This window comes from Sceloporus occidentalis, unplaced genomic scaffold (genome assembly GCF_023333645.1).
Source record: "Sceloporus occidentalis isolate IW3139 unplaced genomic scaffold, rSceOcc1.0.p SCAF_8, whole genome shotgun sequence".
Taxonomy (NCBI): Eukaryota; Metazoa; Chordata; class Lepidosauria; order Squamata; family Phrynosomatidae; genus Sceloporus; species Sceloporus occidentalis.
Genome location: NW_028316988.1, coordinates 849,279 through 869,391, shown reverse-complemented (window position 1 = coordinate 869,391; position 20,113 = coordinate 849,279). Strand labels below are relative to the sequence as shown.

The window sequence follows — 20,113 nt, the reverse complement described above, 5'->3', positions numbered from 1 at the left end:
AAATCTATCTTTAATTTGCCTACCTATCACACCTGCAAAGATACCTGCCTGTGAAATCTGTGAGATTTTGGAGAGGTTTTGGGGCGCATGAGTCACAGCTGATAAGGAAAAGGCAGCCATTTAAGCCCAGGCTATGCATAATTCATCTTTTCGACCTTCAGCCCAAAGCAGTGAGAGAGAAATATCTCCCGCCATATACATATATATATATATATATATATATATATATATATAATTTCCCCTCTTAATCCCCGCTTGCTTGGGGTTTCACAGCGATGATGATGCTCTGGTCCTGGCCTGTGTCCCAAGCAGGGAAAGGTTCTGCAAACCACTCCAGGAGGGCTTAAGGATAATTGCTCTTAGGGTAAAAGCCAGCAGGCGCTCGGCTGGCACTTAATTTCTTCAGAAGACAAGGGAAATAAAAGGACAACATTCAAGGTAATGGAGAAAGAAGTCAGAGCCTGCGCATGGACTCTGTCATTCAATAAATGGAGCAATGAGGCACTCTGCACATGCTCAAAAAGCACCGAGTTGCAAAAGAAGAGGCGGACCATTAATATTTACCTGGCACTGCTTTTGGCCTCACCTGCCAAGGCAAGCCAGAGAAGCTGCACCGACCGAAATTCCCTCTCCGGTGTGGCTTTGGAAAGCTTCAGGACTCTACATCTGGGTCAACCAAGACATAGCAATCTAGAGGAGAAAAATGATGACTGAGGCCAGGTCAGTTTGCAATAATTGGTCCTCTTTGGATTGCCAACTTATCAGGCTTAAAACCCAACACGAACTGCTCCTGCACCTTTAATCTTAACTTTTTTTTCTGTAGTTCTCCGGAGGGAAAAAATATTGGGAGGACATTATTTCCAGTTCCAGATAAAGCAAGTTGCTTTGAAAGGCACAGCTGTAGGGCTTTTCTGAAGCTCTGGCAACCTCAGTTTAGTGCTCTGGAAATTAGAGATCTATCTATCTATCTATCTATCTATCTATCTATCTATCTATCTATCTATAATTTCCAGAGCATTAAACTGAGGTTGCCAGATCTCCAGAAAACCCTTGCAGCTAGATAGGTGATGGATGGATGGAGGATGATGGATGGATGGATGGATGGATGATTGGAGGTGGATGGATGATGGATGGATGGATGGACGAACAGATGGATGGAGGATGGTTGGAGGATGGTGGATGGATGGATGATGGATGAATTGATGGGTGGATGATGGATGGATGGATGGTTGAAAGATGATGGATGATGTGATGGAAGGAAGGAAGGAAGGAAGGAAGGAAGGAAGGAAGGAAGGAAGGAAGGGAGACTTAAGGGGATTGAACAAAATGGTCCTTGAGATTCCTTCCAAGACTGGCTGGGCATCTGTCAGGAAACCAGTTGTGTTTTTCTGCAGGGCTTAAGAAGGTTGGACTATATGGCCTTTGGAGTCCTTTCCAACTCCGATTCAACACCTTCGCTTAGAAAAACATTCCCATCATGATGCTTTTCCAAAACCTGGTGCTTGGATGACAAAACCAAATGACTGACAACCAGAAGCAAAAGGGTAAGAACTGAAGTCGGGGGAAAGAAAATTGTCCTCCGCCATCCAAGCTCTCGCCCCCGTAATTGGTGTCAGCTCCAGTACCAAAAAGAAAAATACAAGGAAAAATAGAAACCCGCCCCCGGATGCCCCGCAGGTGAGCGTTTTGGAGTTAAACGCCGGGCTCCTTGGCAGTTCAATCTCCCTGCCACAATAGATGGGCTTGTTAGCAGCCGGGACCCTCGGCTGACACCAATTTATCTCCTTCTATTAGCGTTTTCTATCAGCTCCTGCTGTCTTGGATGCTTCTATAAAGTTCTCCCCCAAATCTCCAAGGACTCCTGTGTTGCCCCTTGCCCCTTGGATGCTCCAGCAAGGCCCAGGAAGAACTCTCACCGAGGGGCCTGACCCCAATTTGAAAGCACAGGCCTCCCAAATTGGCACAGCATGGGCCTCTCTCTCTATTTTTTTTTATGCCACAGGTATTTCTCTGTCATCCTCCTTTCTTTTTCCTGGGTGGCAAAACACACTCACTCGAGTCGCCAGGAGTCAACGCTCTCCTACCTGGTGAAGGGCAGGAGATGGCATGTCGCCATTCGTTCACAACCAGAGTGTTTTTCCAGACAAGCAATTTTACTCTCTTTCTACCCGAAATCCCCTGCAAAAACCCCTTTTGTCAGTCATAGCATCACAGAACCGTATCGCAGAATTCAAAGATATATAGCCATGTCTATAAAAGTGGTATGTAAAGAGATCGTGTAGCACCATCTTTGAGATGAACTACATCAAAGATATAGCCATGTTAGTCTATGGAATCAGTATGCAGAGAGATCTTGTAGCACCTTTGAGACGAACGGAAAGAAAGAAGTTGGCAGCATGAGCTTTCCAAGACTTCAGTCTCATTCCTCAAAGGCATCTGAGGAAGTAGACTGAAGTCTAGGAAAGCTCATGCTGCCAACTTCTTTCTTTCAGTTAGTCTCAAAGGTACTACAAGATCTCAAACTGCTATGCCACTCTGGTTCAAACTAATATCCAGTGCCAGCATTGACATGGCAGACACCAGAAGGGTCCAACCCATTCCATTTTTGCATGGCACAATTTTCATTGCACAATTTTGCATCGCACAATCCCTATGTTGCAGATCCATCCTGCGCCCGGGTGAGGTGACCACTAGGTTCTGCTTCATCCAGGGATGGTGGCCATCGTTGAGTAGCCTTGGCATTTTTGGGGATCAGTCTCTGATCCACTAAAATAACCCACTTTCCCAAAAAACTAATCAGGCCAGCCGGGTAGAGATGCACATCTGGCGCGGGCCGGATGGCGGGGAGGCAAACTGGCGCCGCTCCGCGAAAAGTCGGAACGGTGCCAGTTCCACCAGCTGGCGGGTTGGGATTTCCCTCCTCTCCAGCTGCGCCCACCTTTTGCCAGAGCAACAAGGGGAAGTGCGTCAGGTGCGAAACACGGTCACCCCTTTGCTCCCCAACACTCCCTGTCTTACTAAAGTCCCTGAGTCGAAAATGATGGTACGGCGCCAAATTCTGTTCTCATCTGGCAACTCCAGAAGGCCGTTCCCCCTTCCTTCTTCGCGTGGCACCGCTATACCCACCTTATTAGACAGCCGGCGGAAAACGAGGCGACAAGCCGACGTCTTCATTAGGCAGCTGTGCCCGCCGGAGTGCGTTAATTTGATCAAGAGATAATCAAGGTCGCCGATGCACAGCAGAGAGGGAAGGAGGGAAGGATTCGGGCCCAAAAGAGCTGATTTTGCAAAGCCTGGCAAGGAGGATCCCCAAAGAGCCCTTTCCTCTTGGCTTGCAGAGGGGCGGGGGTCTCGTTTGCAATGGTTTTACTATGCCGCCCCTCTCCTCTGAAAAATCATTCTCCGTGGCGCCCGACCCTTGGGTTTTTTATGTCCCCAAAAGGAGCGATAAAGGAAACGATGCACAAAACAAGGTCCATGGTGCTGGGTTTAGTATCAGCGTCGAAAACAGCATGGCGCAGTGGTTCGAACGACTCTGGAGACCTGGGTTCAAATCCCTGCTCAGCCGTGGAAACCCACCAAGTGACCTAATAATAATAATAGTAATAATAATAATAATAATAATAATAATAATAATAATAATAATAATATGTATTTATAGCCCACCTCTCCCACTCTCTCAGCCTCAAAGGAAGGCATTGGCAAACCATCTCTGAACAAATCTTCTGGAAGGATCACCTTGGGGTCACCATTAAGTAGGAAATAACTTGAAGGCACACAACAACAACAACAACAACAAACCAGGGGTGTATCTACCATGGGAATATGGGGTGCAGGCCTATCTCCTTCCAACACACTATCTAGATGGCTTTTAAAATTATGACTTTTAAAGTATCAGTTGTTTATTTATATGCATTGGTTTTATGTGCTCTTTGAGTTGATGTTGTTTTTAACTGGTGCTTTGTGTCCCATCTGCTGTTGCGTTCTAATCTGTTGTTGTTGTTGTCATCATCCTCTGCCTAGATCCATAGAGAGGCATTAGAAATTATATTACTATTAAGACTCATAGAAGCATAGCGCTGGAAGAGACCCGCCAAGTTCTTCCTAATGTTGACCTGGAATCTCTTTCCCTGGAGCTTCCATCCTTTGCTCCATTGTCTCCTATTCTCTGGAGCAGCAGAAAACAAGCTTGCTCCCTCCTCAATATGATATATATAAATATATAAACAGGGCTAGTATAAACCTTGTGACCTTCTCTTTTCCAGGCTAAACATACTCAGATCCCTAAGTCTGTCCTTATAGGGGTCTATGGTTTCCAGACTTTCCACCATTTTGGCCGCCTTCCTCTAGACACTGGTCCATCTTCTCAATGTCCTGCATTTTGGTGACCACAACTGGACACAACATTCCAGGTGAGGTTTGACCAAAGCAGAATAGAGTTACCCTATTACTTCCCTTGATCTAGACACTATTGATGCAGCCTAGAATCGCATTGGCCTTTTTAGCTGCCGCATCGCACCGTGGACTCATGTTCAACTTGTGGTCTACTAGGACTCCTAGATCCCTTTCATATGTACAGTCGCACCTCTGTTTTCGCGGGGAATCCATTCCAGACTTCCCTGCGAAAACAGAGTTTCACATATATTTAAGCCCCATTGGGTTGAATATAGGCGCATGGCCATTATTTCCCCCTCAATTCATGCCTTGCGCATAAGCGAGGGATGTGGTTTTCAAAACCATGGCAATGGAAGGATGACTCTAAGACAGGTGTACCCAATCCTATATCTGTGCATTTCATTTTTACCACCCAAGTGTCATATCCTATCTTTCTCCCTGTCGAAAATCATTTTGTTAGTTTGGGTCCAAGCTTTCTAATCTGTTTGAGGCCATTGTGACCTTAGCTCTTGTTGCAGCTGTCCAAGGAAACTCCTTTTGGAGAGGGACTTCAACCACTTTGGACAATTCATTTCACGTTCGAACTAGAAACCCAGCACGGAAGAAGCCAGGCGCTTGAGTTGCATACCTCTTTAGGAGGGGGAAAAAACAACACCATTTTGTGGCTGTTATATTTTTTCCCCTCTTCTCTCTGTTGTTGTTCATTATCGCTCGTAAACAGATCAAGAAGTCGGAGCGGAGAGGCTTTTTCCGGCGCTAATAGGATCGACGGAGGCTTGGTTTGAGGGTTGGGGTTTTGCAAAGAGGTTTGCTTTACCTGTATAATGAGCCAAAAAGACGAGGAGGACCTGCGGATCTGAGCGAGAACGGCTGCTCTTCTTCCTTCCTAAAAGCGCTTTGTGGGGAAGAAACGGTCCGAGAGTTATTTCAAATGAATTACATTTGAGCAGCGTCGGAGGAGAGGAGGAATAAACCACATGCGAAAAGGAAAGATGGGGAGTTTTAGAGGGCCGCATGTGGCCCATAAAGCCATTCGCCGGTCCTTCAAATCCCTCCGACCGAATGGGAATCGAATAAGCAGAATAGAACAAGAATAGAAAACGGGAAATATTTACCCAAACAATATCTATCTATTTATTTTAAGAGCATCTCTGCCATATTTCAAGGCTCAAAATGCCTTGAAAAAAATGGGGGGGTGTCTTCCCAACCGCTTTTTAAACGGTTATGACGAATATAATTGTGCAATAAAACATCCCCCATTAAAGCCGCATTAAAATGCCATAAAAGTCTAGTAAAATGAGAGAGCGGCATCCAAACAATAAACTGTCAGTTGAAACGAGCGACGCATGGTGGCCCTCCAGATGTTTTGTTTCCACAAGTCCCATCGACCCTTGGACTGTTGTGGGACGTTGGGAGTTGTCACCCCAAACAATGTCAAGAAGGCTACAGTCGACCATCCCAGACCTACGTTAATACTATGCTACACTATGAAATATTTCAACTTTAGGTAGGGACCCCAAGGGTCATCTACTCCATCTCCAACGAAGGAATGCACAACTAAAGCACTCTTGAAAAAGGCTCATCCAACCTCTGTTTGAAAGACCTTCCAAGACAGAGAGCCCCTGAGATAGTCCATAATCCACAATCAGACGACTCTTACCTTCAAGAAGTTCTTCCTAATGTTTTGGTGGGATCTCATTTCTTGGAATCTGAATCCATTGGTTTGCATTCTAGTCTCCGGAGCATGAGACAAGCTTCCTCCATCTTTCACTTGACATCCCTTCACATGTTTAAAGATAAGCATCATGGCACCTCTCCATCTTCTCTTCCTAAACCTACCCAGATCCCTCAAGTCCTTCCTCATAAGGTGGCTTCCAGACCTTTGACCATCTTGGTCACCATGCTCTGGACACATGGATGGTTGCAACCAAATAGTTCTTGGTTTAGATCAAGAACTAAACGTAGAGTTTGGAAATGAGATTTCTTTGGGGGGGGGGGACTGTTGCTCCCAGAATCCCCAGAAGGATACAGGAAGCTTTGGAGCAAAACAAGTCACGTTTTTAAACTTGAAAACTATCTCCTCTGGACAAACCTTGCCAAGAAAACCCAATAATAGGTTCCTTTAAGGATCGCCGTAAGTCGGAATCGACTTGAAGGTGCGCAACAGAAGCAAAGAATGCACATTTTGCAACCATAGCAGATATATATCTATAACCGCTACAATTAGTTTGGCTACAAACAAGTTAAGATCTAGGCACCGAAATCAAAAGAATTACACCGGGGTGATCAAGATACATGGTACCCCATTCAGGAGTCATTAATATGAAATATGATTTCATATATTTGCATTTGTACTTTTGGAGGGTAGGATTTGCTCACTACCTCTATACTATTTTAAATGTATTACTGTTATTGCATTTTGTTTGCATCTTACCTCAATGATAGCAAATTATGGCGGCTTATAGCATTTAGCAATAAAACAACAAGGGCAGCAAATAAATATATAAAGTGAACCAATAAATCCTGTCGTTGGAGTGCAACTCCCATTATTGCCAATGGTGAGGGATGCTGGACGTTGGAGTCCAACAACATCCAAGGTCCCTTAAGTTGGGTTCAGATTAATATGCAAACGTATCGTTCTTTTAATGTTCTTTTAATGAATTTTCACGTTGCATTTGTGTTTAACTCATTTTTTGGGAAGAGGCGGAATTTAGGACAACATTATCGGGAGCAGAAACGGCTTTGCGGGGAAACAACACAAGAGCGGGGGGAAACGTTACACGCATTTAATGTCTAATTAGGAACAAAAATAAGCGACATGTACATCTAGGAATCGTCCTCTTCCAACAGCGGCGGCTTCGGCGGCTGCAATGGCCCTATTTCAAGGTTGAGTTGCTGAGAATATAATTGAAAGGCGAAAATGAAAATGAAATTGGCGTTATCAAGGAATCAGATTTGGGATGGATTTAAGCGGCTGATGGTGGGGAGAGGAAAGGGGGGGAACATCCACTTTCCAGAATGGGAATTGTAGCTGAATGAGCCTCAGTTCTAGGCTCAAGATTTCTGGCATTATTACTGACCGACTTGGAAGGGCTTGGAAAGGACCCTCAGCGGTCATCTATTCAAACCCTACAAGGTATAGGAAACCAATAGGAGATTTTTGTTGCTTGAATGTAAGACAAGATGGAGAGATGTGTTGGGTATAGAGCAACTTCGCATGCCAAGTCTTCTCTAGTAACATATCTCTATGATGTTTCATGCCAAGACCTTTCTAGGAGTGCATGTCAATGGTAGTTTATTGCTTTACTAACAACCCCCCTCCTCACTTCCACTATCATTTCCTGTTTACCATGAGGACACTTTATTACCTTTCTTTGTTCTTGGGTGAAGAAGACACAGATCACCTTTACTAACTTGCTGACCAGTTCATCAGCATCTCCTAAGTGGAGATGGATGCATGCTGAGGGACCAACTTTCCTTTGAGATGCATGGAGACTGTTTTTTCTACCTGAATTTTCCTGCAACATGAAGCTGTGCCTGTGTACTTGCTTGTACACATGATTTTGTAAGTAAACTTATTTTTCTTTTTCACTTTTAACCAAGTGACTGTGTGTTTTCTTTTATTGGGGACACTGGGGGCTGGGAGAAAGGTGTGGAGCTAGTTAAACTATTTTTCCTGCTTGCTCACTCTTTTGTTGTGGGGAACTTTGCTAGCAAGATTAAACTAATCTTGCTTCTCCTTCCTGAGTTTCTAACAATTCTCAAGGAAGACCCAATATTCCCAACAAGATGAGATGATGCAGCCGTCTTTAAGTAACTGAAGGTAACGCATGGAGAAGATGGAGCCAGGTTGTTCTCTGCAGCTCTGGACATTCGGACACCATCAAAGGATTCAAACAGATCCCACCTAAAAAATTAGCAATAGCATTAAGTTAGCAAAAGTTAGGAAGAACGTCTTGGCCATCAGAGATGTTCAAGAGTGGGGTACTCTTCTTCTTTGGAGGTCTCTAGACAGAGGTCAAGTGGTCATCTTTTAGGAACGCTTTAGTTGTGGACGACTTTGAATAGATGGCCCTTGGGGTCCCTTCCAACTCTATGACTTCTGAAAGATGACCACCCAACCTTGAAAGATGTCCATCCAATATGATTGTAATAACAGCAAAAAGATCTTAAATACCCAGAAGGCGTCGGTGTCTGATCTGAAGCTAAGCAGGGTCAGCCATGTTTAGTCCTTGAATGGTAGGCCGCCAACGAACGGTGATGGAGGCTATATTTCGAAACCTCTGAGGATTCCTTGCCTCTGAAAACCATATAAAACGATTGGGTTGCCATAGGTCAACAGGAGACTCAGAAACACACATATGACCCGACAGCTGTCAATCATGGTTTTAAAACCTTGGATGGAGGACAACCAAGTCCATCACCTTCCAAAGACATCCTCTCTCCTCCAAGGAGTACCTTAGTAGTGGGTTTCTACATGGGTCGGGAGGTAGGTTAGATGACTTTTGGGGTCCCTTCCAATCCTATGATTCTGTGTCTCGTCTCCCATGATGGTTACTAACTTTCTCTATATAATGCAACCAAATCCAATGCTTACCTTTCAGGATTCTCATCCGAACCCAGCTGGGACCAAGACACCAACTGTCACGAAAGCGGGCCTGACATCGCCCTTCTTTAAATTTTAAACCACTTTTATTTTTGCATCTGAAGATGCACCCGATATATACATATTCTTTTATTTATACAACATAATAATATACAGAACATGTATGTTTGTGTGTGTGTGTGTGTGTGTATATTCACACCTTGATATATGAATCCTTATGACTTCCTCTGGGAGTAGAGAAGTAAAAGAAAGGAACCTATAGAGAGAGAAAAGGTATCTGGCAAGCTCCAGAAACTGGAAGGAGCACACCAGTTCCTATGGCCAACTGGGAAGAGTGGTTGTTTAAGAAAAGAAAACAACTCCAGGAAAGAAAAGACTATAAACGAAAAGAAAAGTGCTTGAGATTTGAAAACAAGTCTCAGAAAACCCATGTGAACAAACCCGCGAGAGGCTTCCAAACAGAAAGAAGAGGGAGCTGAAAAAAGAAAAGGAACCCTGCATCCCACTTGAAGACGGAGCAAGGCAAGTTACTTTTGCAAAGGTATCTGAGGATGAGGAGTGATCCGAAAGTGTGAGAGACACCGTTCCAGTGATCCCAGTTCCCCCACAAAAGAACCAGCAGTGACCGAACGGCCCCCGTGTCAGTGGGATACGGTGAATCCGTCCCATGTTTTCCTTCATACGTAGAACTATCCATGATGGTAAATCCCATCCTCCCAAAGAGATTCAGAAGAACATGGAGTGCTCTCCTTCGACGTTATCCAAAACTCAGCTTGGATGATCCATCCCTGTTGGCATGATAGTCATGAGCCATGGCCAGAAAGAAGGCATTTGGGTCTTGAGAGTTCAGAGCAGCAGATGGAGGAGGAGACTGGGGGGATGATGGGTGCTATAGTATCAAGGGGACCTGCCACATGAGCAAAGTGCCGTCCGTTTCGCTGTTGGCCGGCAATTTCCCGTTGGGGTTGAAGTTCCGGTAGCCTCTCCCCCCGGAGACTACGGCCAAGGAGGAGATCTCCTTGCGGTGGGCTTCTCTTGCACAGGGCCTGCTCCGGACCCAGATGTTGGGGTCATCGGCCATTTCGTAGATGGAGCCATCTTCCTCGGTGTGCTCCATGGTTGTCCCTCCGCCAGGGCCCGGGGGCACCTCTCGCACTGAGAGCAGCTGCCCCGGAAGGTGGGAGGTGGACCGGAGGCGGTATTGCAGAAGGATGCCTTTCCTTCTCATCTCCCTCGTCGTGGGGTGGCTTTCTTGAGCGGTTGGGTCCGAAGACCTGCCCTCCGACTTCTCTTCCTCCGTGGAAGGGGGTTCAGCGGCCGGGTCCTCCTCTTTGTCACTCTTCAATATCTCCGGTGCCAAGGTGCTGAGGGCGACCGCCAAGAACTCCACGGGGCCACAGTGCCCATTGAGGGAGACCATGCCTTTCCCTGAGGAACACAGAAATTGAGGACATTAACAAGGGCATCTGACCAGTGGCATCCATCTCAGTGGGTCGGTGAATCCACCCCAGACTTTAATGCAAGCCATAAAGGAGCTCTCCATAGTGCAGAACTCTTGCCACAAAACAGGTTCAGCATTGTGGGCAATGTGCAACCTTGGGACCGTGATTTAAATCCTTATACAATACAATCTCTGTATCTGTGGAACCAGTGCCCACAGTGTCATTTACTCGTATCTGAAAAAATATGTTCTCTGTAGGCATTTTCTAGGTCCTCCAGCATGATTCGATGGTATGCTTATAGCAGATGCTGACCACAGAGTTGCAATGGAGGACCTAGACAGTGCAGAAAATACTGGAGCACAAGGATGGAAATATTGAAGTCTTAGAAGAAAACACTAGAAGGAACGTCTTGGACATAAGAGTGACCAGTAACCTAAATAGCTGATGAGGTCTCTTTCTCTGGACGTCTTCTACAAGAGTACCTTCTAAGGAGGCTCTAGGTGGAGATCCTGGACTGAGCAGGGGGTTGGGCCCATTGATCTATGGGGCCCATTCCAGCTCTAGGATTCTAGGATCCTTGCATGGACTGGCATGGCATCCTTCCCAGCCATCTTGTCCACTGATGAGGATTTTTGGAAATCGGGAGTGCAGCAACCTCCAGAGAGCCATGTTGTTCTCACCCCTGCCGAAGGCTTACCTGTGATTTTGGGGATCCCTTCTAGCCTTGGCACTGGCAGCAGGACCAGGATGCCCAGGTCGGTGCCAACCCACAAGAGGCCCTGGCAAATCAGGAGACTGGTGACCCGGACGTTCTTCTGGCCTGTCAAAAGAAAGGGGGAAAAGGAATTAATGGGCGCTGCCGTTACCTCACAACCTTTCTGGATCTGGTGGAGATACTGGGTCAGTAGGAGAGAAAGGAGACTTGCCTTCCTGACTGGTCAACAGAGCCACCATACCCATAAGGTGGCCCCTTCAAACCAGTGCACTGGGTGACACCTGCCAAAATGTCACCCGCTGGAGGTAAGGTAAGGAAGGAAACATGCTGGATTCCAGGGAAATATCTTTGAGAAATGCCAGCATTGCACAGGTGCATTTAAGAAGGAATGGCAAGACCCTGGAGGCATAAAACCAGCCGCAATACTGTTTCTGAATACTGGTCTCCGTGGGGTTTATTTTGACATTCCCTACGCATGGGCGCCTCTGCCTCGCCTAACAAGAACATGCTGCTTGTTTGCGCTCCATGCAGGTCAGCCTGACGGGTAACTGGCCGCCGTGAATTAACATGTTTTCGGTGTCAGTCTGGATTATCCCTCTCTTGCCTGATGGTGTCTTTCTGGTTTAAGCCAGAGCCATGGAAAAAGGAGAGCCGGTGCCCAAATGGGCACAGACACCTCTCCCTGGCACCTCCGCTTACCTATATTATTTCCACATGTGTGTCTCTTTGCACATTTTCTTTTTAGCGGGAATATCCAAATGCACAAACGTCGGATGGAGGAGAGACAGAAACGCTTTTGCAAAACTGGGTGGCCAGGTGTCCTAACCACCAAGGAGGACAAAGAGCCATAAAATGTGGGACGTTCATGAAAAATGGAGAACGTTACCAAATAAAAGCTAAAAACACTGCAGCAAATATTAATTTGTGCTCAGAATGGAGGACGTTTTGAAATTCCTCTTGGACAGAAGGCTGAAATATAGGGCATGCCCTGGAAAAGGAGGATGTCTGGTCACCCTTCGGCCCAACAGCATCGGATTCAGACCCATCCGTTGCACCCCTAAAGTGACTTCATTGCACCATCATTACGCCATTCCTCAAAGTAGTTAGTTACAAGTAACTACCTGGCTTGTAACTTGTGAGCACAGACTGGAGCTCAAATCTGGTCAGGTTTTGCAATGGCGAACGTCCTGCTATTTATGGAGATTGGATCTAGCTGATAAAGAAATATTGGCCCCAGCGCCACGAACTCAAATCGACAGAATTGCAAAGAAGTTTGTACTCTCAGATCTTATACTATTCCCATCGATTTTTAGGCGCAGGATTTAATTAGACATGATCAAGAAGGCCTATCTGCCGCGATTAGCCGAGGAAGGCTATGATACGACTGGAGAAAAGGGACTCGAAACAAGAGAGGAAAGAGAAAATACCGCTGCATGCAGATTATCTTTCGGCTAAATCGACTCGTTCCGGAAAGCGGACAAAGCTAGCCGGGGTTTAATGAAAAACTGCAGACCTTTCCTTGTTTATTAGGAAAGGTGTTTTTCTTTTAGGAGGGGAAAAGAAAAGAAAACCTTGCACACAATGATGTTTATAGCTCCAATGGTATAATAAAAATGCATATGAGCCACGTTGGTCAAAGGACAGGAGGGAAATGCAAAACGTTTCCCAAAAATGCAGGTTCGACCATTACCCTGTTGCCCTGTTTCTGCTCAATGGAAAGGCAGGAAGGAAGGTTTGGGGAACCTCCCTTTGGATCCTCTTTTTCCCCCCAAAGGGTGCATCAAATCTCCAAGGAATCCGGCCTTAAGATTCCCCTCATGCCTGCCTTCTCCTCTTTCCCCGTTAAGCCTTGCAATGCAGAGGAGCATTTTAATTGCAAATTAGCTCCAGAAAGACCAGGAGAGTTGCAGAGGGAGGTGAGGAGCAGCGGCGGAGTAGGAGGGAAGGGATGAAACATTGTCAATGAAACAAGGTGAGAGCAGGAGGACTCAAGGGCAAGCAGAGTCCCCCCATTTTTGCAGTCAACCGATTTGCAGGAAGGCTGGGGTTGGAATGCAATCCTTCACCCAAGGTATGCATCTGCACTGTTGAAATAATGCAGTTTGACCCCACTTTAACTGCCAGGGTGCCATCCTACAGAAAACTAGGATGGGTAGTTTGGCGAGACATTGGCACTCTTGGGCAGAGAAGGCTAAAACGACAACCTTGCAAAACAACGGATCCTAGGATTCCTGAGGATGGAGGTGCAGCACTTAGAAATGGGGTCAAACCTCAATGTTTCTGCATTCCCGCTTATGGATAAATTGGTCAGCAAGCGATAGCATTTACATTTATGTAGGATAATGCTAACTATATACAGGATAACATTGTTATTACATACCTGCAGGTTGACCATAGGCCAATCCTAACTTAAGAGTCCCTTGGCCAGAATAGTTGTAATGCCAAGGAGTTACTTTTTCAGCCTTGCAATGAATGCAGAGGAGGGCAAAATGGAAGGCAGGAGGAAAATAGGGATAGACTCCATCGAGGACGCGACAGTTGTCCTGAATTTGCAAGAGTAGGAAATGATGTCCGAGGTCTTTCATCCACCAAGATGCCGTCAATCAAAGTTGTCTCGATGGCAAAGAGCAACCGGAATGGACTACTCTCTGCGTTTTTAGCATACTCCGCTTACCCAGAGATCTCTAGGTTACAAGATGAACCGGGAAACCAAAAAGTCCCATACATTCGGGGAGTCTCAACTGAACCGTGGAGCCGGTGGTTTGCATTTCCATGTGATCTTCATTCCCTCGTTGGGAGACCGATGCCAGGATGCCATTAAAGGACAGCAAACCTTCAATGACTTAGAACTTGTATTCTATTTGTAACGAGGGCAGGCAGCCAATTAAGGAAATCTTAGTTGATTAAGCTTATGTTTCCGTCGATTAAATCTGCATATATTTGCATACGAATGGGATGCAATTTGAAACATATATATATATATATATACACACACACACTCCGACTTTGCTTTCAGAGGGAACCCTGTTCTTTGGAGAGATGCCACTTGGTTCTGAATTGGTTCGAAATCCAATTTTGGTCCCATCAAAAGGAGACCCATTCAAAGCAATGGGGCTTAAATTCAATGGTCCTACTCTTTGATACTCTCCATACTGACTTGAACCTTATGCCATTAATACATGTCCCTTTGTAATATTATAAGTAGCAAAGCAAAGGCTCTAAAAATAAACCCCGTAATTTGTTTTGAAAGAAATAAAAAAAAGGAGGGACGGGGAAGATAGAATCTAATGGCGGATAAATATTTTATCGCGGGGACTTAGCGCTCCGGCGTCGAAACCGTCCGAGCAATTTATCTGCGAATATACAAATTCTAAAAGGCCGGTCCCTTCTCCCTGCGCAAAAGACTTTATTAATGGCCTGTCTGGTTAAAAAAGATGAGAAAGCTTAAGCTGAAAGGAGAAAGGCGGCGGGGAGAGAAATGCATTAATACCAAAAAAACACCAGGGAGGAAGAGCGGCGGCCATAAATTTTTTAAACGTGGCCTTTTTTTTTTCAAAGGGAGGAAAAAAATCTTCTTTTTTTGGAAAGAAAGAACCCACAGAACACTTTCCCCGAGTAATGCATTTAAGGACTAATTACACAATTACTCCGTCTTGCTGTTTTAAGTGAGGGAGAGAGATCTAAAAGGCTGGCGGAGAGGAGGACGAGTCAGAAAAAGAAAGATGAATGGAGATTACATCTATCAACTCTCTCTTTTTTCCCACCAGCTTTGCAAAGCTGTCTTACTAGGAAGGAGGGAAAGAGGAACAGGAGCCATCCCTCATGGACCAAACACATAGAAATGAGTTTCCATTGCAATTGCAAGTTGCAACTGGGTTGCAATTCTTCTCTAAGGTTCTCCTCGAAGGAAACAGTTTTGCTTTCCGCTGCAGTACTCACTAGGTTTCTCCTCAAAGGAAGTGACAAATAACTGTAGCCATGTCCTTCCTGCTGCGGAAAAGGTTTCGAAAACCACACGGTTCTCTAAGTTTCTCCTTGAAGGAAGCAATGAGCAATTTTGCATTTGTGCTTCCCGCTGCAGGAAAAGCTTCGGAAACAACTAGTAATTTTAGGCCTCATTCCCACTTGCAAATAAATCAGTTTGCGATCCGAATCAATGGATCGATTCAACAGTGAAGCATGGTTCCCACTACATTTGCCCCGATCGCGTTTTCCCCTGTAAAATAACCCACTTGTGGTCCACATTCACACATAAATCGGTTCAAAACGGACCCGCTCCAGCCGATCGAAGGGCAAATTTAAATCAATTATGATCCACATCTGGTTCACACTTGCATAGAATTGATTCACTGAAAACATCAGTGTCAAAAACATGTGGGTTAAATAGGTCTAGCACATGGCCCCCCTCTCAGAATCAGTCCAAGTCTCCGCTCATCAGGGTTTCCTGAGCCTCGAGACACGTCTTTTTCGACCATGTTTTCTGATATTGATTCCGCCCCAAATTCCTCCGCTTTTACCTGGCAAGGCGAAAGTGGTCCGCGTCGCCACATTGATTTCCTGCAGGAGCTCCAGGGTCTCGGTGTGGAAGAGGCGGATGGAGGAGCCGGAAGAGAAGGCCATCCAGACGCCGCTGCCCGCCTTGATCATGTACGCGACGCTGGCGTCCTCCTCCGGATGGGCCTCAAAGGTTTGCTGCGGAAAAGGCCAAAAAGGGAAAAGGGGGCTTAGATTAAACCACCAGAGCCCAGCTGGCGCATACGTTTTATGAAAACACATACAGTAGAATCTCCATTGCCACCGCACTTGAGGCCATGCTTTGGGGTAAGGCTTCACTCGCCCTTCTCTCCTCGCCCGTCTCGGCCGCCATATTTGGGGGCGTGTTTGGGGGCGCGGAAATGATTACAGCCACGCCCCCAAGCAGCCGCGACGTCGGATAATCTGGAAGTTGGACGGCCGAAGGACAGATAACTGAGACCCTACTGTATATTGCACCGGGATTCAACGTCGGATGGATTGGGCTGGATTTGCATCCCACTCATTTCCTTACGCATGATCCAAGGCACCTTACAGACATTTAAAAACAGTGTGCATGTGTATGTATATACAGTCGCCCCTCTAAATCCACGGACTTGATATCTGAGGGCTTGAAAATGCGCGGAGGGACGACCGCCATTAAGATTAATGCGGGACGCACCTCACATGCACGCACTCCATTCAAGCCTATGGACTTGAATATGCGCAAGGTTTGGAACTCGCAGGGGTCCGGAACAGATCCCCCACTAGTTCCAAGGGGCGACTATACATATATGTGGGTCTCTGTGTGTTGTTGTTGTTGTTGTTGTTGTGTGTCTTCAAGTCCTTTTTGATTTATGGCAATCCTAAAATGAGCCTATCATGGGATTCCAAGAGAATTGCTTCCAAAATGGTGGCTTGGGATGCGGATAGAGCGAAATGGGAGAAACAAACCCATCCAACTCTTAAGTAAATGAAGTTTTCACCAAACAGATAAACTTCTGAAACTGGGAAGGCCTTGTTTGCTTTATGATAATCCAGGAGGTAAGACAAACTTGCCAATTTATTTCTTTTTTTAATATATTTAATTATTTTGCAAATGCAAATCCAAGGCAGGCAGAAGTTGGCAAAAGAAAAACACCCCATAAAGATGCGCAGAACCCAAGGGAGGGGATTACGACTTAATTATTCTTCTTATTATTTATATCCCGGATTTTGGACGGTGCATTCGAGAAAAGCGCCAACATAAAGATAGAAAAATGTGGTTCAGATAAGGCACAAATGGGAGACTAGACACCCATGAAAGTAAACGCAGCCAAAGAGCGGATGATTTGAAGAGTTGGGAAGAGGACTTTGGCAAGTTATGCCTCTCATTAAAACTTCTCTCAAAGAAAAGGGCTCTAATTTGTCACAATTTACAACAAAACTGCACCCCAATAACCAGAAAACATGGCAAGAGGTGGGCTGCGGAGATCTTCTGTTAGGAAGGACTGCTGCACAACTTTGGGTGCCACCGCCAAGAAGGCCCTGTAAACAGGCCTTGGAAAGGGGTCTTTTTGGGGTCATAACTCCCAGCATCCCCATCCGCAGAAGTGGGCCCAAAGATTAGGAAGCAATGGTTTTATATTTAAAGCAATTTCTCCAATCTTCCTTTAAATGCCCCACTGGTCTTTTCAGTAGGGCCCAAGTATGGCCAGTTTGGTAGCCCTGGGATGTTGGTGCCTTTGCTAAATCTGGAAGGAAGGGGAAAAGAAAAGGGGAAGGGGAAGGGCTAAGCAAGGGATAGGACTAAGCAAAAGAAGGAAGGAAGGAAGGAAGGAAGGAAGGAAGGAAGGAAGGAAGGAAGGAAGGAAGATGTCTCTCTTGTTGCATCTTTCACCTTTTCCTTCCTTTTTAATTTTATTTTTGAGGATATCCCATTGAAATCTTGGCTAGTGTTTGGACAAGTTAAACTTTTCCCATTGCATTGAGGAACAGTATCCTGGTCAAAGCATGCCTGGATAGAATGTGGTATCTTCCCTTGCTCTCAATATGGATTTGACATAAATATGAGGACTCCTGTTGATCTCCGAGACTGGCTTCTCTCTCTTTCCGAACACCGACCCTACACTTTTTTGGCAAAGCGAATGGGTCTGTTATTGACTGAGCACAAAGAGGAGAATCAGAAAAGCATAGGAGACAGAGAGTTATTCTGTGGAAACTCCTAACTCCCAGATTTGCCCTTATACAAGAAAGAAAGGGCATTTCCCCATCCTTGCAAGAGATAGCAGCGACGGTGCGGTTGCTAATCCCAATTCCTCCAGTCGAGCCGCTGGCTTCTTCTTTCTCGTCCCGCAAACCTTACAACCAGATTACCAGGGAGGTTTTGCAATGAAAAGGGGAAACATAAAAATCATAGCGGCACAGTAATACCTGCTATAAAACAACAAGTAACTCCTAAACCTTTCAGCTGTCTGTCCACAGCTCCGGAACCATTTTAAGTACGGATAAACCTCAACTTCAGTTTGTCGGATGAAAGCCGAAGGAGAAATTCAGGAAGGAAAGAAGGGAGGGAGGGAGGGAGGGAGGGAGGGAGGGAGGGAGGAAGGAAGGGAGTGCTAGCAAGAGATAAGAAGAGGAAGAAAAGAAAGAAAAGGAAGGGAAGGGAGGAAGCCTAGCAAGAGATAAGAGGAAGAAAAGGAAGGGAAGGGAGGAAGGCTAGCAAGAGATAAGAGGAAGAAAAGGAAGGGAAGGGAGGAAGGCTAGCAAGAGATAAGAGGAAGAAAAGGAAGGGAAGGGAGGAAGGCTAGCAAGAGATAAGAAGAGGAAGGAAGGAAGGAAGGAAGGAAGGAAGGAAGGAAGGAAGGAAGGAAGGAAGGCAGGCAGGCAGGCAGGCAGGCAGGCAGGCAGGCAGGCAGGCAGGCAGGCAGGCAGGCAGGCAGGCAGGCTAGTAAGAGATAAGAAGAGGAAGGAAAGAAAGAAAGAAAGAAAGAAAAGAAAAGGAAGGGAAGGGAAGGGAGGATGGCTAGTAAAAAATAACAAGAGGAAGGAAGGAAGGAAGGAAGGAAGGAAGGAAGGAAGGAAGGGCTAGAAGAGACAAGAAGTGGAAGGAAAGAAATTTGAGTTTTAGATTAGGAGACCAGGGTTCGAATCCCCACTCAGCAATAGAAACCCACCGGGTCACACTTTCTCAGCCTCAGGGGAAGGCAATGCAAACCAAATCTGAACATATCTTGCCAAGAAAAAACCACGATGGCTTGCGCCGTAAGTTCAGAAATAACCCGCAGGCGCGCGGCGACAACACGCCAGGTGTCGGAAATTGAAATAATTAAAACCGAAAGGGCAAGGCAGTCATCGCTGCTTATTAATAATAATTAATACTCATATTTCATCAGCGACATGAAACGGGGAACGTACTTCTGCCTGATGCCCCTCGAGGTGCTGCTGCTTACTTAATGCTTAATGCGCCAACCCTTTCCTCCAAGTTCCCAAAGCAGTTTGGAAAGAAAAAATACGGTTAACAACAAATAGAAACAAGATTCTTGAAACACGCCAAGGTGCGGCAATGAAGGTCTGCTCGTATCGTCTGGGCCTAACTGCTCCCAGAAAGGCAACGTTGGATAGTGGTTAGAGTCCCAATCAAATCCAGTAAAAGGGCTTTTTCGTGAATAAAAAGCAGCGCTAGGATTCCTCCTTATTCACTGAATATAATTGCGACGTTGTGTGATAATCATGGTGTCACCGTGCAATATTGATCTTTTTTGCCAGCGCGATAAAGTCCTAAGACAACACTATTCTTCTCACCTAAGAGAACACCTCTCTAGGAATCCTCCAGTGCAACTCTATGGTCAGCATTGGCTGGACGTTGGTCATAGAGTCGCGCCAGAGGACCTACAGATGCCTAGAGAAGCATTTTCTCTAGGAACACCTAGATTCTCCATCACAACTCTATGGCGAACGTCTGGTGGAGTTGCGCTGGAGGACTTAGAGATTCCTAGAGAGGAGATATTAATCATTTGCAATGTGGCATTTGTAGGTCCTTCAATATGAGTCTATGACCAACCTCTGGCAGATGTTGACCATAGAGTTGCTCTGGAGGACCTGGAGATTTCTAGAGAGGTGTTCTCTTAGGTAAAAAGAACAGTGGTTTGTTTTAATGTGCTGTTTTTCCACATTCACGGCGGTCCTTAACCCCTAACCCCATCAAACATGGAGAAACCACTGTATTCAATTCAGCTTTGCGCACCCGCGAGGCCATTTACGCCATTTAAACCCCAAGCCGAACGCCTTCCAAACCCCTTCCTTTTTATTTCCCCTTCTCTGCTCCCTCCTTTTGGAACGAATTCCTCGTACGCGGCAGGGAAGCTCGGAGCAACCATCCTTTTTATTGCCTGCCTTATAAAAGGGGAAAAAATCCCCGAATATGATATCCAAAAATGCTGACACAACCCTCCCCGTGGCGGC

At 45.8% G+C, this 20,113-nt stretch overlaps 1 protein-coding gene across 9 annotated transcripts in view; it reads right to left on the bottom strand.

Annotated features, from left to right (window-relative positions):
* Positions 1 to 9,086: 9,086 nt before the first annotated feature.
* Positions 9,087 to 20,113, bottom strand: part of LOC149307606 (rho guanine nucleotide exchange factor 10-like protein) — a 49,739-nt gene continuing 38,712 nt past the window's right edge. For all 9 annotated transcript variants that reach the window (XM_089534079.1, XM_089534082.1, XM_089534084.1 and 6 more), the window contains 3 exons: positions 15,676 to 15,850; positions 11,141 to 11,263; positions 9,087 to 10,429 (listed from right to left, as the gene is read on the bottom strand). In XM_089534079.1, the coding sequence (XP_089390205.1) occupies positions 9,891 to 10,429; positions 11,141 to 11,263; positions 15,676 to 15,850 (837 nt within the window). In that variant the 3' untranslated portion in view covers positions 9,087 to 9,890. The remainder of the gene's footprint in view (positions 10,430 to 11,140; positions 11,264 to 15,675; positions 15,851 to 20,113) is intronic.